Source organism: Scyliorhinus canicula, chromosome 3, assembly GCF_902713615.1.
Source record: "Scyliorhinus canicula chromosome 3, sScyCan1.1, whole genome shotgun sequence".
Lineage (NCBI taxonomy): Eukaryota > Metazoa > Chordata > Chondrichthyes > Carcharhiniformes > Scyliorhinidae > Scyliorhinus > Scyliorhinus canicula.
The window spans coordinates 138,170,112-138,193,318 of record NC_052148.1 but is presented as its reverse complement, the minus strand read 5'-3'; the positions used below and the strand labels follow the sequence as shown (position 1 = coordinate 138,193,318).

The window sequence follows — 23,207 nt, the reverse complement described above, 5'->3', positions numbered from 1 at the left end:
ACTTCAAGGAAAATTCCATTGGACATAACTGAATTTGTCGAAATGCAGATGGGGTAAAATTTGGTTGTGTGCAATATGCAAATGCTTAATAGTTGTGGTAACAACTGAAAGAAACAACAAAAGTACAAAACAACAAAAAACGTGGGCACTTGATCTTCTCTGGACTACTACTGAATGTTCTGCAAAAAGCAATAATGCCATCAAAGCACAAGGTGGTAGCTCTATAATGAGTTCTACAATACCTTTTATTTCACTCCATTAAACAAGTTCAAAATGTATTTTCAAAACAATTTGAAGCTGATTACACCAAATAAATTAAATGTTACAGTGAAAATGTGGTTTACTTTGTGTACCAGCATGGTCAGAGATACTGTAATATGTGATTAATGCAATTAGTCACATATATCGAAAAATATTTTTAAGAAGAAGCAATGTTTATTTATTCATTCATGCAATGTGGGCATCGCAGGCAAGCCCATCCATTGCCATCCCTAATTGCTCTTAAGACTGACAAAATCAGAGAAGGCTCATCCGGGAAAGAACAAGAGACTTTGCTGGCAAAGAGCGCAGGCCAAGTCGAGGCATTGGAGGGAGACCCAGACCTCCAAACAATCCATCTACCCAATACATTGAACATTACCAGGCCTGCATTTTGAAGAGCCTGTAGATTTCACATTGGATTAAACAACCATTTCAGAATTCAGAATGAATTGAATCACCACTGTCCGTGTGAATATATGTTGTTACTTAAGAGAGTTCCAGGATCTTGATTCAGCAATAATGAAGAAATTACAAACTATTTTCAAGGCAGGATGACTTGGAGGAAAACGTGCAGGTGTTTCCACCTGCTTGGTACCTTTGTCTTTCCAGGAGATAGCGACCATGAGTTTGGAAGGGGCTATCGAAGAGGTCTTGACAAGTGGCTGCTTTGCATCTTGTCGATGATATGGTGCTTGCAGAGAAGGCAATGGAATTTTAAGATGCTTGATGGAGTACAGTCAAGTGTACAATTCTTTTCTGAATACTGTCAAGCTTCTTGAGTGTTGTTGGAGTGGCACTCATCCAGGAAAATTGAGAGTATTCCATCCAACTCCTGAATTGTGCTTTGTAGATGGTGGACCGGGTTTTTGGAGTCAGACAATAAGTTAGTTGGCACAGAATTCCCAACCTATGACCTGCTCTTGGAGTCACAGTATTTATGTGGCTGATCCAGTTGATGGTGACACATAGGATGTTAATGCTGGCATTAAATTTAAAGGGGAGATCACGGCTTGGCAGTGGTTTGACACAAACATTTATTTCCACTTATCAACCCAATCTACACTGTTTCCCAAATCCTGCTGCATGTGTACATGAATTGCTTCAGTATCTTTGGAATCGTAAATGGAACTGAACATTGTGCAATCAGCAGTGAAGGTCACTTTGACCTGTGGTGGAGGGAAGGTCATTGGTAAAGCAGCTGAAGGTGGTTGGGTCTAGGAAACTAACTTGAGGAACTCCTGCAGCGATGTCACAAGGGTGAGATGATTGGCCTCCAACAACCAGCAACCAGAGACGTCTTCCTTTGTGTTCGTTTTCCTTTGGTTTTCCATTGAATTCAGCTTTTCCCCTGGGCTCTTTGATGCCTCACTCAGTCAAATGCTGCCTTGATGCCAAAGACAGTCACTGCTGCTTCACCTCTAGAATACAGCTTTTTCACCCATGCTTTGACCAAGGCTGCACCTATGTTGAGTTGTCTTGGTGGAACCCAAAATAAGCATTGATGAGATCACTACCAATCAAAAAATTCACGTAATGTTTTTTTTACATCTTTGTTTAGGTAATGATCAAGACATGATTCAAGAATATCCATTAATATTCCACTCTCAGCGGAAAGCCAGACTGGAACTTGAACTGACTGAAGTGGATGAATTTGGCAACTACTGCTCTCCTCACTACAAAGGGATGGCAATATTTTACAAAATAACCAAAGAAGAATTAACCCAGCAATGGGATGGGGCCTATCACATGGTGGATAAACAGCAATACACTCCTGTATGCAAACTGGCATTAACATTGCCCAAGGTAACATACAATACATGAAATATAATGTTAACTGAACTGATTTATATAAGACTTGGTGGTACCTGGTGATAAAGTCAAATTCTTTAAGCAATGTCAACCTGCAAGTGGGAACAACACCATTATTTATAATAACGTCAGAACTTTGTTCATTTTTATATTCTTTTGTTCATCATTCTTTTCCATTTTCTCTACTTTGTTCTTTTTTCTGTTATTGTTATTCTTCCTTTTTTTAAAGAGCTTTGTGTATACATGCTTCAATACTCTACACAATGCATGCCGAGGCAAATATTGGGTACGATTTTATGGAAACGTTTCTAAGTGTCATTTTGGGTGGGTTTGGCTGGCTGTTTCCCATCACCTTTGTCGATGAGATCCACACCACCTTTTAACCACACTGAGTCATTTTTCTGAGCTTTGGGGAGTTCCCCTCCAGTCGAGCCCATAATTAGAAATGTTTTCAGCAGTGGGGAGCTGAACATGCCGGCTAGGCTGGCTCCGCAGAGATTAGGCCATCATTTTGAAAGGGTGCCCAAATCTCTAAGTGAGCTTGAGGGTCCACCACACCCCCTACCCATGGGCAATGTCACCCAACACATATAGGCATTATCCTTCCCCCCCACACCCAATATTTAGAAAGTCCTCTCATAACCCGCCTTCAACCACCCACCCTTCATATCCTCCTCATCCATCCCTTTCATTGGCAGTACCACCCTGGCACCCAGGCAAATGGCACTGGCACCCTAAATGCCATTCCAGCATGGCAGTGCCACCAACTGTAGCTGTGCCAGGATGGCAGTGACAAGGTGCCCAGGTGCCAGAGAACGTGTCAGGGTGCCACCTTCCCCTGTCCCTGACCACCCAGGGGTCTCCAATGCCCTGGGAGACCCCCCAGGTGCTGTTAGAACTGGTTCATCTTGTTAATGAGATAGAGATTGCCCTTAACTGGTGATAATTGGTGTACCACCACATCTAGGTAGGATCCAGAACCCGTCAATAGCAGCAGGCTGGTAAGACTGCAAACTGGCCAGTGCCAGCAAGGGTCTGATTCTGACCTCTCCCGCGATCTAACCGGCATGCATGCATCTACGCCGGGTGCAATGAGGCCGTTAGATCACACCCATTGGGCGCGAGTCTCCGCGCCCCACGCCGTGTGGGAGAATCGTGGGAGGGCCGGGTGACTCACGCCACGCCGCCCTGGCACCCCCCGCGATTCTCCCACCCCCCCGCTCGGAGAATCGCCGCTCGCCGTTTTTCACCGTTTTGCTGCCGTCGTGAACATGATGCCAAAGTTTCGTTTGTGTGTGGGGGGCGGAGAGGGGAGTGAGCACCACGGCCGTGCTCGGGAGGGGACTGGCCCGCGATCGGTGCCCACCGATCGTCGGGCTGGCGTCTCCAAGAGACGCACTCTTTCCCCTCCGCCGCCCCACAAGATCAAGCCGCAAGCGTCAAGGCCCGGTGGCCGATATTTACGGAGCGCAGCTCCTAGCCCCCTGGGAGGGGGGGGGGTGAATAGGGTGCGAGGAGCGGCCTCCAAGGCCGTCGTGAAACTCGGCCGAGTTCACGACGGCCTTCCCGATGCCGCGCGGGAGCCCATTATCTTTGTAAGCAGTATTCAAGGACTCCTTTGAATAGTATGCATGTTAGCAGGAAAAATAGATTTGGATCTCCATTCTTAGGTTTGATGCCTGCGCAGTGCTGCGTTAACTGATGTCAGTTATGAATTTCTTCAGCCAGATGGTGGTGAATCTGATGAACTCTTTGCCTGGCTGTGGAGGCCAAATCACTGAGTGTCTTTAAGACAGAGATACATTAATATCTAATTTTGTCTGATATACTGCTGCTTTCCAAATGCTGTGCTGTGAAATCCTTGATAATGAACTCTTGCAACTTCCCTACTGACGTTAGGCTCACTCGTCTAAAGTTCCTTGTTTTCTCTCTATCTCCCTTTTTGAAAAGCATTCGTGTAAAGCCAGGTGTGAATACTTAAAAACTGATACTAATCCTGTTATGGGAAGGCAGTGGCATAGTGATATTATCGCTCTGCTGATAATCCAGGGACCCACGGTGATGCGCTGGGAGCTGGGTTTCAATCTCACCATGGCAAATGTTGAAATTTAAATCCAATAAAAATCTGGAATGAAAAGTCTAATGATGACTATCATCTCATGATAGTATTTAAAACCCATCTGGTTCATGAATGACTTTCAGGGAAGGGAAGGACATCTGCTGGCCTACATGTGACTCCGGACCAACAGCAATGTGGTTGACACTTAACTACCTCTGACATGGCTAAGCAAGCCACTTAAAGGGCAATTAGGGATGGGAAATAAAATCTGGCCCAGCCAATGATGCCCACATCCCAGAACGAATAAAAAAAGATGGTAAAATATATTCACATTTCCCACATTAAACCATTTGTGTAATTAGTTACAGATCTGGGTGACGATTTAAACAGCTGTTTCGGCTTGCAGACTACAAAGGTACAAAAAAAACAAGAGCTTTATTGGAAGGTGTTTACTCTACAGGCTGTTAGGATAGACTGCTTATTTTTCCTCGCAAACAGCCGATAACATCATCAATATGTCACATGATTGAACTCTTAGAGTGACCCAAATTGGAATAAACATGAATATGCAGCACTACCGAGACTACACCAGTGATGGAGTTGGACAGTTGTCTGATAATGTTTCAAGTGTCTTGGACTATAATGTTGACGTACATTCTGATACAGAAGCAGAAGGCATAGAATCTCTGTGGGTAGAGTTGAGGAATCGCAAAGGTAAAAAGACCCTGGTGGAAGTTATGTACAGGCTCCCTAGCAGTAGTCAGGATGCAGAAAATAAATCAGGAGATGGAGAAGGCATGTTAAACAGACAATATCACAATAATCATGGGCAACTTCAATATGCAGATGGATTGGGAAAATCAGGATGGTAGTGGTTCCCAAGAAAAGGAATTTGTGGAATGTTTAAGAGATGTTTTTTTGGAGCAGCTAGTGACAGAGCCCACTAGGGAACAGGCAATTCTGGATTTGGTGATGTGTAATGAGGCAGACTTGATTAGGGATCTTAAGGTGAAGGAACCCTGAGGGAGCAGTGACCACAATATGATAGAATTTACCCTGCAGTTTGAGACGGAGAAGCTAGAGTCAGATGTAACGGTATTACAATTAAATAAGTGTAACTACAAAGACATGAGGGAGGAGCTGGCCAGAGTTGATTGGAAAAGGAGCCTAGCAGGGAAGACAGTGGAACAGCAATGGCAGGGGTATTTGGGGGTTATTCGGGAGGCACAGCAGAAATTCATCCCAAGGAGGAGGAAACAATTTAAGGGCAGGACAAGGCATCCATGGTTGACAAGGACAAAGGACAGCATAAAAGCAAAAGAAAAAGCATACAAAGTGGCAAGGATTCGTGAGAAGCCAGAGGATTGGAAATCATTTAAAAGTGAGCAGAGTACAACTAAAAAAGCAATAAGGGGAGAGAAGATGAAGTATGAGTGTAAGTTAGCTAGTTATATAAAAGAAGATAGGAAGAGTTTCTTTCCATATATAAAAGGTAAAAGAGAGGCAAAAATAGACATTGGACCAATGGGAAGTGTGGCTGGAGAAGTAATAATAGGAAACAAAGAAATGGCAGACGAACTGAATAGTTACTTTGCATCAGTCTTCACGGTTGAATTCACATGTGGGATGCCAGAGCTCCAGGAGAATCAGGAGGCAGAGGTGAGTGCAGTCACCATCACTAAGGAGAAGGTTCTGGGTAAACTGAAAGGTCTGAAGGTGGATAAGTCACCTGGACCAGATGGACTATACTCAGGGTCCTAAAAGAGATAGCCAAGGAGATTGTGGAGGCATTGGTGGTGATTTTTCAGGAATCACTGAAGACAGGAAGGGTCCCAGACGACTGGAAAGTGGCTAATGTAACACCACTGTTTAAGAAGGGAGGGAGGCAGAAGACGGGACATTACAGTCCGGTCAGCCTGACTTCGGTCGTTGGTCAGATTTTAGAGTCTGTTATTAAAGATGAGATCGTAAAGTACTTGCAAGTGCATGGTAAAATAGGATTGAGTCAGCACGGCTTTGACAAAGGGAGGTCATGTCTGACAAATCTGTTCGAGTTCTTTGAGGAGGTAACAAGGAAGTTAGACAAAGGAGAACCAGTGGACGTGATGTACTTAGATTTCCAGAAGGCCTTTGACATGCTGCTGCATAGGAGACTGTTAAATAAGTTAAGAGCCCATGGTGTTAAGGGTAAGATTCTGGCATGGATAGAGGATTGGCTGACTGGGAGAAGGCAGAGAGTGGGGATAATGGGGTCTTTTGTCAGGATGGCAGCCGGTGACTAGTGATGTGCCTCAGGGGTCTGTGCTGGGACCACAACTTTTCACAATATACATATAACCTGGAAGAAGGAACTGAACGTACTGTTGCTAAGTTTGCAGATGATAGAAAGATATGTAGAGGGAAAGGTAGTATTGAGGAAACAAGGTGCCAGCAAAAGGATTTGGACAAGCTGGGAGAGTGGGCAGTAAAGTGGCAAATGAAATACAATGTGGAAAAGTGTGAGGTTATGCACTTTGGAAGGAGGAATTTAGGTACAGACTATTTTCTAAATGGGGAAATACTTAGGAAATCAGAAGCACAAAGGGACTTGGGAGTCCTTGTTCACGACTCTCTTAAGGTTAACATGTAGGTTCAGTCGGCAGTTAAGAAGGCAAATGCAATGTTAACATTCATGTCAAGAGGGCTAGAATGCAAGACCAGGGATGTACTTCTGAGGCTGTATAAGGATTTGGTCAGACCTCATTTGGAGTATTGTGAGCAGTTTTGGGCCTCAGATCTACGGAAGGATGTGCTGTCCTTGGAAAGGGTTCAGTGGATGTTCACAAGAATGATCCCTGGAATGAAGAACTTGGGTTGGAATTCTCCGCTCCCCACGTGGCTTGGGAGAATCATGGAAGGGCCTCCCGACATTTTTTACGCCACCCCCGGCGCCCCCGCGATTCCCCCCCACCCCGGAAGAATCGCCGCTCGCCGTTTTTCACAGCGAATGGCAATTCTCCGAGCCTGATGGGCCGAGCGGCCGACCCTTCACGCCCGTTTCACCACAGCAGCAACCACACCTGGTCGCTGCATTCATGAAATGGGCGCCGGATGCCCGTTTGGGGCATCCAGGGGCCCGATTGGGATGGGAGCACCGCGACTGTGCTCCGGCGGGGACAGGCCCGCGATCGGTGCCCACCGATCATCGGGCCAGCATCCAAAACGGATGCACTCTTTCCCCTCCGCCACCCGGCAAGATCAAGCCGCCACGTGTTGCCGGGCGGCGGTGGAGAAAGGCGGCACCACGCATGCGCGGGTTCGTGTCGTCTGCGCGCTGATGTCATCCGCGAAGCGCCGTTCAGGCGTCATTTCCGGCGGCTGAGGTCGCAGTCTAGAAAGACGGGGGCCCGCTCCTAGCCCCCCGGGTGGGGGTGAATTAGGTGCGGGGAGTGGGCCCCGAGGCCGTCGTGAACCTTGGCCGACTTCACGACTGCCTCCGCGATATTTGGAGCCGGCGGAGAATACCGCCCTTGTTGTATGAGGAACGGTTGAGGATTCTGGGTCTATGCTCATTGGAGTTTTGAAGGATAAGGGGGGATCTTATTGAAACTTACAGGATACTGTGAGGACATGGAGAGGATTGGAAGGATTCTCCCGTACCCGGTGGGGCAGGGGGCCCCGGCGGGACGGACTGGCGTGAACCACTCTGGTGTCGGGCCGCCCCAAAGTTGCGGAATCCTCCGTACGTTTAGGGCTAGGCCCGCCCCGGAGTCGTTGCCGTCCTGCTAGCTGGTGGGATAGGGGACTGGCGCCACGCCAACTGGCGCCGAAGGGACTCCGCTGGCTGGCACGAGTCTGCGTATGCGCGGGAGCGCCAGCGCACGCTGGCATCAACCCCGCGCACAGGGATTCACTTCCGCATCGGCCATCATGGAGGACCACAACGGCCGATGCAGAAGGTATAGAGTGCCCCCACGGCACAGTCCCGCCCGTGGATCGGTGGGCTCTGACCCCGGGCCAGGCCACCGTGGGAGTACCTCCCGAGGCAAGATCCCCCCGTGACCCCCCAGGAACCCCGGAGCCCGCCCGCACCGCCAGCTCCTGCTGTTAAGGGACCTACTCTGATTTACGACTGCGGGACCGGTGACAGGCGGGCGGGTCTTCGGCCCATCGCAGGCCAGAGAATTCGGGCGGCCCCGGCGCCCATTGAGTCGCGCTGGACCCTGCCATTCTCTGAGGTGAGCGGCGCGACTCATGCCGGGCTGGTTTTTGGGGGGCAGGAGAATTGGGAGGAAGGTGGTGGCGGGATTCCCACCAACCCCCGGCAATTCTCCCACCTGGCGGGGGGTCGGAGAATCCCGCCGATGTTTCCACTTGTAGGAAAAACTAGAACCAGCGGACACCATCTCAGACTAAAGGGACAATCCTTTAAAACAGAGATGAGGAGGAATTTCTTCAGCCAGAGGGTGGTGATTCTATGGAACACTTTGCCACAGAAAGCTGTGGAGGCCAAATCAGTGACTGTCTTTAAGACAGAGATAGATAGGTTCTTGATTAATAAGGACATCAGGGATTATGGGGAAAAGGCAGGAGAATGGGGATGGGAAAATATCAGCCATAATTGAATGGCAGAACAGACTCGATGGGCTGAGTGGCCTAATTCTTCTCCTATGTCTTATGGTCATACATGTGCTGTAGAAAAGGAAGATTTTGGAAGTTAATTTTTAATTGAGCAGAAGAAAGGTTGGTTTCACAATATAGGCTGTGATTCTCCGGGACCCGGCGGTGTGGGCTGTACCGGTGCCAAAGAGTGGCGCGAACCACTCCGGCGTCGGGCCGCACGGAATCGTTCGCACCTCCAGGGGCTATGCCGGCACTGGATTGGTTGGCGCGTGCCAACAGGCGTCGAAGGGACTCCGCAGGCCGACGTGGGTTGGCGCATGCACAGGCGCACTAGCGTGTTCTGGCGCATGAGAAGAACCGCTGCCGTGTTTCCTGCACATGCTCAGGGTGTTTCTTCTCCACGCCGGCCATGGCGGAGCTTTACAGAGGCTGGCGTGGAGGGAAAGAGTGCCCCACGGCATAGGCCCGCCACTCTCCCCGGGGCTGGATCCTCCCGCGCCCCCCCGAGAACTCCCCAGGACGCTCTCAAAGCCAGGTCCCATCGGTACGGATCTGGTCTAATCCATGCCGGGGCGACTGGCCGAAAACGGAGACTGGAGAATTGCCGGGGGTGGGGGGCACTGCCAATAGCCCCTGACTGGCGCGGTGCGAACCCCGCCCCCGCCCCTGCCAAAATAACGGCGCCTTGAGAATTCGGCAGCCGGCGTCGGAGCGGCGGTGTGAAATTCACGCCGTCCCCGGCGATTCTCCGTCCCGGCCAGGGATGGGGGGTGGGGGGGGGCGCGAAGAATCGCACCCATTGTTTCTGAAACCTTTCAAAAGGGATTGAATTTTGAAAGCTTTTTGACAGCCATCATTTGAAAGACTTATTAATTACCATGTTCACTGTGGAAGAGGCTGAGAAATTGAAAATTATATGCAAAACCAAAGGTGAATAAAACCCAAAATGCTGGTGTCAGTCTGCAGGCAGTTAACAGGGCAACTCAGCATTTGACTCCCTATGTGAGGACTAATGATGTTAAGAAAGTGCTGCATAGGATTATTGTGAAAATAGTAATATTTTGAGCTGTTCTGTGACACAGTCTATAAAATTCTTTGCTGCAGCATGCCTGGAAGGAAGCAGCAGATGCCCAGAGATTGCAGTTGACCTGCAGTTGTCCTGTGGTGAACCTATTACGCCAAGTGGCACAACTGTGCGGATAGCTTGCTGCTGAGCCAGTCCACATGAACACAATTGTGTTATTTCCAAAAGCCATAAGGCTGCCGTCAAATATTGGCAGATTGGCAATTGTCGGACTGATGTTCCGATCAAACTTTTCCACTGCCCTGACGCTGCTCCACATTTCTTGCCGGGTCTGCCGAGCCCAGGTTCTCTGGAAATACGGAGTGCAGCGTCCCTCAATGAATTCCACTGCAGCGCTTTGTGTCAGTAGAAAAGCAGTACATGCTCGGTTTTTACAACATTGGCTTCCATAGTGTAAGTTTAAATGTCCAGTATGAATGTGACTGAATGGATGAAAGGGTGGATTAATGAGTGAATGGGTAGGATGGTAGGGTTGGTTGGTAGATGAGGATAGGTGAATTAAGTGGGTAGCGTGGCAGGTGGATGTGATGGCATGTGGGTAGGGTGGCAGGTGGGTGAGATGGCAGGTGGGTAGGGTGGTAGGTGGGTGAGGGGGCAGATGAGCAGGTTGGTAAGAGTGCAAAATGGCATATTGGTGAGGTGGCGGGAGGATGATGTTGTAGGTGGGTAGGTTGGTATGTAGGTAAATGATATGTAAGTAGTTGGGTGAGTGTGTAGGTGGGTTGGGGGTAGTCGAGTTGGGAAGAATAGTCAGGTTGCAGACTGGTCAGGTTGGATCCCGGGTTGTTGGGTAGACAGGGTGTAGTTGGGTCAGGTCAGGTCATGGGCTAGTCAGGGAGTCATCAGGAAGTTAATGGGTACTTGGGTCAGGTGGTGGTAGTCGGGGTTGGGGGTTCTGAGGGTTAGTTGGTTTGGTTTTGGGGGTAGTCTGGGAATCAGAGGGCATAACTGGGTCAGTCATGGGGCAGTCAGTGGGTTTCCTCCGGGTGTTCCGGTTTCCGCCCACAAGTCCCGAAAGACGTGTTTGTTAGGTGAATTGGACATTGTAAATTCTCCCTCAGTGTACCCGAACAGGCGCCGAAGTGTGGCGACTAGGGGATTTTCACAGTAACTTCATTCCAGTGTTAATGTAAGCCTACATGTGACATTAAAAAGATTATTATTCTTAAATCACTCAAAGTGCGGCCTAAGCAGAAAGAAACTCCCCGGGGCCAACAAAAAACGCAAAGTACCGTTGAATAGCCAGGTGATTCTCAGTGCTGCAGCAGCCGAGAACCATCCCGCCAAATGCACCCAAAAGCGGACTTCGTTTTCAGACCACTGAATCGCGCCCATTGTCTGCCACAATTCAGTTTAATAGCTTTATTTGATATTTTGTTCATGTTATTTCATTATGCTCTGTTTTTATTATAGAGAGAAAAGCTTCTTAGTCATTCGACAAGTGTGAACAAAGTTACTGCACCGGGTAAGGAAAAGGAACAGTGTTTTTGGCTGGAAATGTCCTCAGTACCATCTCCAAAATGGCTGGCATTACACGAGCAGCATTGAGGAAATTGTTGGCCATTGCTTATTAAACTTGATGACAGTAACTGGGAATTTTAGCATAGGTGAGGATGTGGGATTGGTTGCGGATGGACAAAAACAGGGGAAAAATTCCAACTACGTCAGGAAGCTGGCACCAACTCGCAAACCTTTGGGTTTTACTGAGAAAGGACAAAGGATGGGCTGCCAACCCACTTCCAGTTGTGGGCCTTACCCAGATGTGCCTGTGGCCTTCTCCAGGTTCCTCCACACAAAGTAGAATCCAAGCCTGTCCATAAGGTTTATTTTTGATCTGAATCTTTCAATGACAAAAATGCACATTGTGGAGTTGGATATGGGTCAAAAAGAATCTGTGGGTTTCCCATCCAAAACTGCGCCCCACCCCACCCCCCACCCCTAGTTTTGAGCTAGCAGAGGTGGCCCATCATTGCCTGGAGGCAGCATCTACCGGTGTGGCCACTGTCAATGGGTTTTCCCGTTGTTCACACCCTCTATTGCCGGAAAACCCATGACAGAGGCTCACCAATCTTTTGATCCCGCTGGAAAATATTGGCCCAAATGGTTTTCTTTTCCCCATTGTACAAACAAAGTCAATCCTTTTATTCTTGAGCCTATTGTCAGGATCCCCATTTTTTTCTTATTATCCCAATCTCTTTAGCAATCTTGTTCTCTAATCCTCTAATACAAAATGCTTTTTATTTCCTTAATCAAATCATGCAATGATGATAATGTCCATTCTCTTGAACCCAATTTCAGGTTTCCTTGTGTGTCTGTACTTCTTTCAATTTAGTGTGCTGCATTGCAATCTTCTCTATACTGGGGAAATTGAATGTAGATTGGGTGACCGCTTTGCAGAGCACTTTTGGCCAGTTCGCAAGCATAGCCTCAAGCTTCTAGTCACCTGTCATTTTAATTCTTCACCTCACTCCCAATCTGATCTCTACCCTCAGTCTCCTACAGAGTTCCAGTCTGAGGTCCAACACCTCATCTCTCAATTAGCCACTTTACAGCCTTTTTGACTGAGCATTATGTTCAACAATTTCAGATCATAATCTCTAACTCTTTTTTTGGGGAGGATAGCTGCTATTGACATTTCCACCCCTGCACCTGTCTTTTGTCCTTTATTTCATTTATTCCATTAACATCTCCTTTTGCCTTTCAGCATCACCCTTTGTACTTTAATCTCTCTTGCCTGCCATATTATTACCGTTTACCTCTTTGGTTCTCTGACCTCTTCCCCACCCACTAAACCCCCAGCCTAGTTTCCCTGTTTCAGTATTTGTTTACAATCTGTGACATTTGTAACAATTTCCTGATCTGACTTCAAGACCACCGACCTGAAACATTAACTCTGATTCTCTCTCCACATATGTTGCCTGAGCTGCCTAGTATTTCCAGCATTTTCTCTTTTTACCTCAGATTTTCTTTCCCGCTTTTGGATCTGACAACTTGATCCTTTCTCCCAGATTGATGACTTTAACTTCGGGGGATGAAGGCATCAAAGAAAAGTAGAAATGAGAGAACAACAAAAATGAAGGAAAAGGGGACAGGAATATGTGGAAAGAAGTGGAAGGGCTAGTGCAGAATCTTGTAGCTACAAGGGTACTTGATTATTTTTTTTTAAAAACTCTGTAAAATATGGCAGACTCCAAAATGTATTTAAATTTAGATTTTCATATTATTATCCGAACATTAACATTAAATAAAACTTTTACATTTTATGTGAGATAATTAAAAATAAAAACAACAAGGTTTATATATATCATATATATATACATATATTACTGATATACAGTAGTCCCCCGTTATAACGCGGGTGTTGGGGTCCAAGACAGCCACCCGCGTTGCATCCGAGCCACGGATATCCACGATGGGGGTTTTAAATTTATTTAAAAATCTATGCATGCGCTTCCCATTGTGAGTCTACGGGGGGCGGGGGGAGAGGTCAGACCCCCGTAGACTCACAATGGGAAGCGCATGCATAGATTTTTAAATAAATTTAAAACCCCCATTGTGGATCTAATTAAAACACGCTCTCTGATTTCCACAGAATGAGGCTGGGCGTTATTCCAGAGGGAAACCCACAGAAAAATACCAGGAACTCTGGTGGGTTTCACCAAACTGGAGGAAAGGATTGCCTTTCAAAAATATGTTCTGACCGCCACCGGTTTAAAGAACCTGTCTGCTGTGCAGGGTTGAGGCAGCTGTAGCTCTGCACTATCCACTTCCGGACGTTGTGTGAGCTGCTCCTCTCTCACTGAATCTCCCTCCAATCAGCCGGCAGTGTCAACTTCAGCGGCCAGCTCACTTTGATCCGGAGAGGGAAGCTGACAGTTGGGGTCCATAAGCCCCCCCGCCGTATATCGCGAACCGCGGTATTGCGGAGCGCGGTATAATGGGGGACTACTGTATTACTATGTAAAAGATATACTAAGATCTCTGACACAGTGCTCTGTGTCCTGCAACACATGTGAAGCTAAATGAGACAGTTAATCCCCAATTATCCTTTTTCTTCCCTAAAAGGAGCCCTGTGGCTGTTGTGCATTACAATACATCTCGATTTGGCAATTACTTTATTCTACTTCCCTGCTTTGTTGACTCGTACCACTTTATTTTATCACATGGTATTTCCAAGCTACCTTAGCCTTGTCCTTGAATTAGATCCATAATATGAATACAATGCTGAGTTAAAATAGTTCCATTCTGCTCTTGAATAACACAGCACCCTAATTTATCCTATGATTTTGTTTTGTATTTTCAGCACCCGTCAAGGATGTAAAAATGTTTGCATGAAACTGATTGTCAGATTGTACATTAATTCCTCCAATTACGGGCACAGTCGTTAGCACTGCTGCCTACAGCACTGAGGATCCGGGTTTGAATCCTGGCTCTGGATCACTGTCCGTGTGGATTTTGCACATTTTCCCCCTGTCTGCATGGGTTTCACCCCCACAACCCAAAAGATGTGTCGGGTTAGGTGTATTGGCCATGCTAAATTCCTCCATTTACACCAGGTGTAGCTCGGGGGTAAACTTGGAACAAGAAAAGTATCTGATATTTCTGCTTCCTAATCTGCTGTTTAGGTCACAAATGGACAGATTGACATCAAGAAGGTTCTTTATTTCTGACTTTTGGATGGAAGGTGGTTTAACAGAACACTGCTAGTTCTTTAGGTTTAATAAGAAGGTTGTGTCCAGTAGTGAGCTTCCCCCCCACCACATTCTTGCGATGTGGTGGAAGTTGATGGGGGAGCAATAATCTTCGATGGGGGAACAATAATCTTCAGCCAGAAGTGCCGAATGGATGATCCATCTTGGCCTCCTCCAAAGGTTCCCAGCATCACAGATGCCAGTCTTCAGCCAATTTGACACCCAACATGATATCAAGAAATGGCTGAAGACACTGGATACTGCAAAGGCTATGGGCCCTGGAAATATTGCGATAATAGTACTGAAGACTTGTGCTCCAGAACTTGCCGCACCCCTAGCCAAGCTGTTCCAGTACAGCTGCAGCACTGTCATTTACCTGGCAATGTGGAAAATTGCCTAGGTATATCTTGTACACAAAAAGCAGGAAAAATCCAACCCAGCCAATTACCACCCTATCAGTCTACTCTTAATCATCAGTAAAGTGATAGAAGGAGTCATCAACAGTGGTATCAAGTAGCACTCAGCTAAATAACTTGCATCTGGACGTTCGGTTTGGGTTCCACCACGTCACTTAGCTTTTGACCTCATTACAGCCTTGGTTCAAGATGGACAAAAGAGCTGAATGCCAGAGGGGAGGTGAGAGTGTCTGCCATTGGCATCAAGGCAGCATTTGATTGAATGTGGCATCAATCAGCCCACACAAAACTGGAGTCAATGGGAATCGGAGGAAAACCCATTGGAATCAAACCTGGCAGAAAGGAAGATGGTTGTGGGTTTTGGAGGTTAGACATCTCAGTCCAAGGACATCACTGCAGGAGATTCTCAGGGTAGTGACCTAGGCCCAACCATCTTTAGCTGCTTCATCAATGACTTTCCTTTCAACATAAGGTCATTTGTGGAGAAATTCACTGATGGTTATACAATGTTCACGACTCCTCAGACACTGAAGCAGTCCACGTGCAAATTCTGCAAGATTTGGAATCTGTAGTGGGGAAAATGCCTGAATCTATCATCAAGGAAGAAATAGCGAGACATCTGGATAGAAATTGTACCATTGGACAGACATAGCATGAGTTCATGAAAGGCAGGTCATGTTTAACTAATTTATTGGATTCCCTTCGGACATTACCAGTGCACTGGACAACGGGGAACTGGTGTATCTGGATTTCCAGAAAGCATTCCAGAAAGGCTGTTGGATAAGATACGGGTGCACAGTATTACAGGTAATGTATTAGCATAGATAGAGGATTGGTTAACTAACAGAAAGCAAAGAATGGGGATAAATGGCTGATTTTCTGGTGGCGATCATGGCTAGTGGTGTGCCTCAGGGGGTCAGTTTTGAGACCAAAATTGTTTACAATTTACATAGAAATTTGGAGTTGGGGACCAAGTGTAATGTGTCAAAGTTCATAGATGACCCTAAGATGAGTGGTAGAGTAAAGTGTGCAGTGGACACTGAAAATCTGCAGAGGGAATTAGGCAGTTTAAGTGAGTGGGCAAGGATCTGGCAGATGGAAGACAATGTTGGTAAATGTGAGGTCATAGATTTTAGTGGGAATAACAGCAAAATGGACTATTAGTTAAATGGTAAAATATTGCAGTATGCTGCCGTGCAAAGGGACTGGGTGTCCCTGTGCGTGAATCGCAGAACGTTGGTTTGTAGGTGCAGCAGGTAATTAAGAAAGCAAATGGAATTTTGTCCTTCATTGCTAGAGGGGTGGAGTTTAAAAACAGGGATGTTATATTGCACAGGAGATTCACTAGGTTGATTCCAGAGTGAGAGAACTGGCTTATGAGGAGAGTCAGAGTAGACTGGGACTGCACTCATTGGAATTTAGAAGAATGAGGGGGGATCTGATCGAAACAAATAAAATTATGAAGGGACTAGATAAGATAGAAGCAGGGAGGTTGTTTCCACTGGTGGGTGAAACTACAACTAAGGGGCATAGCCTCAAAATAAGGAGGAACAGATTGAGGACTGAGTTGAGGAGGAACATCTTCACCCAAAGGATTGTGAATCTGTGGAATTCCCTACCCAGTGAAGCAGTTGAGGCTACCTCGTTGGATGTTTATAAGGCAAAAATAGATAGGTTTTTGAACAGTAAAGGAATTAAGGGTTATAGTGAGCGGGCGGGTAAGTGGTGCTAAGTCCACAAAAAGTTCAGCCATGATCTTATTGAATGGCGGAGCAGGCTCGAGGGGCCGGTTGGCTCCTTGTTCTTATCTTATGTTCCACTTTCGCAGCTACTGCTGGCTGCCTGCAGGGCCAAGTACGTACTCAGACCTCTTCCTCTCTTCGTTGCTGTAACCCATGTCAGCACCCTTATCTTCTCCCATATGTACCTATTTGCATCTCCTTTAGTCTGACATGATGCTTGGGCTCTGAGTTCTGGTCTGTGAAGGGACTCACTTCTGGTGTACTTTGCATGAACTGCTAGGAAGGGTAAAGCAGCACTTAGTGTTACAGAGTGACACATTCAGCAACAAAAACCACAACAAATTAAATTCAGATATCATGTTTAATCTAACAAAATATGGCAAAGCAAAATTTGATGCCAAGCCAGATAAAGGATGCTTGGGACAGACAACCATAAGGGGCTGTTCAGTTCAGAGCTAAATCGTTGGCTGAAAGCAGACCAAGGCAGGCCAGCAGTACAGTTCAATTCCCGTAACAGCCTCCCCGCACAGGCCCCGGAATGTGGCGACTAGGGGCTTTTCACAGTAACTTCATTTGAAGCTTACTTGTGACAATAAGTAATTTTCATTTCATTTCATTTTTCACCAAAATCTTGATGGAAAACCTGGGTTTTAAGGATCACCTTAAAGGAGGAAAGAAATGTCGAGAGGCGGAAAGGTGAGGAAATAAATACCTGAGCTTAGGGTCTTGGCAGCCAATGAGGAAACAATTGAAAATGGGGATGATCAAGAGGCCACATTCCTTGTGGGTGTGCATTTGGAGGGCATTACAGAGCAGAGGGCTGTGGGAGGATTTGCAAACAAAGATGATAATTTTTAAACTGGCACATTGTTCATTTGGGAGCCAATATATGTCAGCATTCACAGGGGTCATGGGTAAACGAGACTTCAAGTGAGGTGGGACAAGGAGAACATAACAACATAGGAACAGGAGCAGGCGACTCAGTCCCTTAAGCCTGTTCCACTTTCAGTTAGATCATGGATACTCCCAGGTTTAACTCCAAATATAACAAAAACCTACCAATTTCAGATTTAAACTTCATAATTGATCTAGCATCAATCACCATAAGTTTCAAATTTCTACCACCTTTTATGTGTAGAAGCTTTTCCGATTCACACTGCTGGAGGAACTGTATAATTGCAGTAATAAAATACATTCAGTGACTTAGCCAACACTCTGCTCTGGGAAAGAGAATTCCTAAGACTAACAAGCCTCTGAGAGATGAAATTCCACATCTTGGCCTTATATGAGAGACCGCTTCCTTGGGTGTGATCTAACTAAACAAAAATAGAGTCTGTTCCATGCGGGATTAGCGGGGTTGTTCCCAGCACTTATAGTGCCAGAAGCGACCCCACTCTGTAACGGCACTCTGTTTTTTTTTTAGTGCCCCAGCGGGGAATGCCTGCCCAAGGCCGTACTTAGCATCACTTGCTGGACTGAGGAACGTCGGCGAGCTGAGCCCCTCAGCGCAGGAAGGGATCGGGACGCCATTTTCTCTCAACCCTCTGAGGCAATCCCTGGACCCCCCACCCCTATTCCCACTCTTCCCCTGTTACAACCTCCATGAGGCTCATGGGTTTGTCCTGATAAATCTCCCTGCGAACCTCGTGGAGTACAAAATCATTATTCATTGCCATAAAAGCCAGCCCAGGTAGGAGCCAAGCAGCAGAGTAGAGCTGGCTGGAACTTGAACTGTTTCATGTAAATACTTACCTTTTGGAAATAAACTAATGTTTGACTCTCCTCACCTAGCCTCACAAAACTCGCCTATCCCTTTAATCCCACCTAACCAGTACATTTTTGGACACTAAGGAACAATTTAGCATGGCCAATCCACCTAACCTGCACATCTTTGGACTGTGGGAATAAACCAGAGCACCCAAAGGAATTCCACACACATGGGGAGAATGTTCAAACTCCCATTGTCACCCAAGACCAGAATCGAACCCGGGTCCCAGGCGCTATGATACAGCAGTGCTAACCACTGTGCCACAATGCCGCCCCAGGTAACCCCCAGGATATTGATAGTGCGTGATTCAGTGATGGTAATGCAAAGAAGACATGATAAATGACAAGGATCATGATTAGACTCTCTCATTGGAAATGGGTATTTCCTGGCACTTGCATGGTGCAAATGTTATTTGCAATTTATGAATCCAATCTGGAATGCTATGCAGGCCTTGATGCATGTGAACACTGACTGCTTTAGTATCTGAGGAGTCATGAATGATGTTGAAGATTATTCAATCATCAGTGAACATCCCTACTTCTGACCTTATAGAACATAGAACATAGAACAGTACAGCACAGAACAGGCCCTTCGGCCCTCGATGTTGTGCCGAGCAATGATCACCCTACTCAAAACCACGTATCCACCCTATACCCGTAACCCAAACAACCCCCCCTTAACCTTACTTTTTAGGACACTACGGGCAATTTAGCATGGCCAATCCACCTAACCCGCACATCTTTGGACTGTGGGAGGAAACCGGAGCACCCGGAGGAAACCCACGCACACACGGGGAGGATGTGCAGACTCCGCACAGACAGTGACCCAGCCGGGAACCGAACCGGGGACCCTGGAGCTGTGAAGCATTTATGCTAACCACCATGCTACCGTAGAACATAGAACAGTACAGCACAGAACAGGCCCTTCAGCCCTCAATGTTGTGCCGAGCCATGATCACCCTACTCAAACCCACGTATCCACCCTATACCCGTAACCCAACAACCCCCCCCTTAACCTTACTTTTATTAGGACACTACGGGCAATTTAGCATGGCCAATCCACCTAACCCGCACATCTTTGGACTGTGGGAGGAAACCAGAGCACCCGGAGGAAACCCACGCACACAGGGGGAGGACGTGCAGACTCCACACAGACAGTGACCCAGCCGGGAATCGAACCTGGGACCCTGGAGCTGTGAAGCATTTATGCTAACCACCATGCTACCGTGCTGCCCGTAAACTCTCGGTCAACGAACCGGTGGAACCGCACCAGCACCGCCCGTGGCGGCTGATGGAGGGAAGGTCATATATGATGCAGCTGAAGACGGTTGGGCCTAGAACCCTACCATGGGGAACATCTGCAATGATGTACCGGGACTGAGATAATTGATCTCCAACAACCACAGCCATCCTTGTTTGTGCCGGGTATGATTCCAACCAATAGTGGGTTTTCACCCGATTCCCATTGCTATCAGGGTCCTTAATGCCACAGTTGGTCAAATGCTACCTTGATGTCAAGAGCAGTCACTCTTATCCTATTCCGTGAGCTAAGCTCTTTTGTCCATCTTTAACCCAAGGCTATAATGAGGTCAGGAATGAGTGAATGTGGCGGAACCCAAACTGAGCATCAATGAGCATGTTATTGCTGAGTAAATGTTGATTGACAGCACTGCCGATGAAAAGCTTCCATCACTTTACTGATGATCAAACGTTACACTTATGGGGTAATAAGAAGCAGGATTGAATTTGTCCTGCTTTTGATATTCAGGACATACCTGGGCAGTTTTCCGCATTGCCAGGTAGATGCAGTATTGAAGCTGTACTGGAATATGGGTGACCTCCTCAACGGCAATTATGGACAGTAATTGCTGACCGAGCCAGCGTCGCCTATATCATATAAATGAATAACAAACAAAAATCTTTGTTATTAATAATGTCTGAACTCTTTAACTTACAGAATCAACATCTGAGACCATGCTTCACTGGCTGGCTTCAGAACTTTCTGAAGAAGATGCCACAATGCTTGTGACTTCCCTTCGAATTCGGCGCAGTGCCATTCAGCTTGTCAAACTGACCAACCCCGATGATGTAACAGATCAGATTTTCAAACTTCTCAAAATGTGGAAAAAGAATCTGCCAACATCTACAAATAAAATACAGATCCTAACCCGGCATTTGAAAAGGTGTGGAAGGGAAGATTTAGTACCACAGTTATGGTCAAAAAAGGATTCTGGATGAGAAAACATCAGGGAGGCATAGTGAAAACGTTCTGAGGTAAATTTTCAACTCGCACATTTCCAATATGAAACCTCGGCTGTCAGGAATGCACAATCAGCGAAGATTGCTCACATTGCCCTTGATTTTCTATCCATTAAAATGAATGGATGGAAAAACAAGGTCTACGTAAGTGTGATTTGCTCATATGTGTTCCTAATGGATGAAGCTTTATGCTGGAATTGCTGAGTCAGAAAACATATCCTTGTGTTTGAATAGATTTGCTGATGCCTCCCCTGAATTAATGTGCTTGGCTTTGTGAAAACAATGTGTTCTGTAAATAATGTTTCACAAAGCTTCAGGTGAACCCCAGAAAGTGGGCCGCCTTTCCAAAGAAAACTTACCAAACAAACAAAATGGCTAATTATTTTAGAATTGTTTCTTTAATATTTCTTCCACGTCGTATCATATGCAATATTTAGTGTAACCTTATAATACCAGTTAGGAATGTGTTAATCAACATCTAGATTGTTTTATTGTTCATCGTAGCTTCTCTACTCTGGTGTTCCAACATGCAGACAAAACCAAAATACAAAGTCTACTGAAAATCTGAAATTAAAACAGAAAATGCTGGAAATGCTCAGTAGATCTGGCAGCATCCATGGAGAGAGAGAAACAGATTTCACAGACTAGATATTCCCAGACCTAAGAGAGGGATTTGGGGCAGGAAGGGGGAGCTGGGAAAACAGTGGTGAAACATGTCAGAACACAGCACTGGTACAATCTGCCACTGAGGAGGTTTCCCAGGGATGCGTCGGGAAGAGAGTTAACAGCATGCAGCCGAAAGGCAGGCAACTAATTAAGGTCATTGTGACCCTCATTAAGGACAATTCTGTGGCCTTTGTGGCATTTTGTCAGCAAAATCCTCTCCCCATTGTTCCCATACACCCACTCCCGTCGCTATTACAGGCCATAAGTACAATTCGATTCTGAGGACAGGTCCTTGACCTTTGTTCCTTTTCCTCATCTATGCAGACTCCAAGAGTTTGATTTCTAGAAAATACTTACATTGAGCGAAACAATAGATTAGCATTGGAATTTTGTTATTTATATATGATGCAGCAACCAGTAAATTATGTTGATTATATTGCACATATTTCTGTAATCATCAGCATATGATACATATTTTCTGTTCAATACATTAGCCTATGTCATTCCACATTGATTTACAAATACAATTCTGTTTCTTCCTCAATATTTAAGTTGTTTTACTTTATTAGGTGGAGTGCTTTGCATCTTCATTTATTTGTGCTGTGGGCTTTGAACAAATTGTTGTTCATAGAAATGACGAAAAGGAGATTATAAATGATGGCAGTCAGTAATTTAAACACAAAGAGAAGGGGAGGCTCAATGCACAAGTTTCAGAAACACCAAACTATACCTAAAGGAATATCATGTGGTATATTGCTTAGCATAATTGAAGGAAACTTAGTGAGTGTTTAATTAAGTCTGAAGGATAATCCTCTCTGAATGCAATTTTTCACATTGGCAAAAACAAGTGTTATCAATAGTCAGGGATCTGAAATTCTGCCTGATGCATCAGTGGTACATAGAGAAAGTGGAAAACCAGGGGTAGAGGTGACTGGAGATGACTTTAACCACAAAGTGGCTCTCACAGCCAATGAAAACGTTTTCAAGACAAAAGCAAATTCCTGCGGATGCTGGAATCTGAAACATAAACGGAAAATCTCAGCAGGCCTGACAGCATTTGTGGAGAGAGAATGAAGCGAACATTTCAAGTCTGAATGACTCCGTAAGAGAATGTTCTCAAAGCTGACTCTTTGATGTGATTTCGGGAAGGTAGTTTTTTGTGCACTTTTGCTTCTTTGCTTTGCACTTTAATTAGAATTCAATTCTTCCTCTCCTAACACTCATGATTGTTTGCCTGAACTAGGCAACATCATCATGTCAAAAGCCCAGCATTCTTCTGGAAATTTCATTTGCCCTTTGGGTGATGATGGATAGCAAAGCACTGCCTGGCCTTCTTCATGAGCGGACAGTTTACTGTGCTCAGCAACAGTTCTTTCAGACATGGGGTGGGATTCTCCGTTAGCCAACGTCAAATCGGGAAAGGAGATTGGGTGGAGAATCGGTTCCGATGCCGAAATTGTAGCAGACGCTGATTTGACATAAAAACCGAAATGCTCCAGCACCTCAACAGTAGTGTAAATGCGTCCCGGAACACACGAACTGTAGACGCCGCTTACATATCATTAGCAGCCCAACCAGTTAATCTCCTGGGCCTCCGCGATTCTCCGCCTCCGATGGGCTGAGTTCCCGATAGCATAGTTCGCTTGTGCTTTTAAAAATCGTGAACCCGGCGTGGTGGTTGCTGAGGGAGAGAGAGGGGGTACAGAAGGTGTCCATCACCGCCATAATTTGCTAACAGTTGTGCCGCTGGCCGGGGGGCGTCTGACAGGACTGGGGAGTGGGGAGTGGCCAGGAGGTGAGCTGTTGGGTCAGGATGGATGGGCACGGAACATCATTGCTGCAGGTGGCAAG

At 46.2% G+C, this 23,207-nt stretch overlaps 1 protein-coding gene across 1 annotated transcript in view; it reads left to right on the top strand.

Annotated features, from left to right (window-relative positions):
- dthd1 (death domain containing 1) overlaps nucleotides 1-21,108 on the top strand; it is a 50,873-nt gene extending 29,765 nt beyond the window's left edge. The window contains exons 8-10 of the mRNA XM_038791437.1: nucleotides 1,820-2,064; nucleotides 11,229-11,280; nucleotides 20,389-21,108. Coding sequence (XP_038647365.1) covers nucleotides 1,820-2,064; nucleotides 11,229-11,280; nucleotides 20,389-20,669 — 578 coding nt within the window. The 3' untranslated portion in view covers nucleotides 20,670-21,108. The remainder of the gene's footprint in view (nucleotides 1-1,819; nucleotides 2,065-11,228; nucleotides 11,281-20,388) is intronic.
- Nucleotides 21,109-23,207: the final 2,099 nt, after the last annotated feature.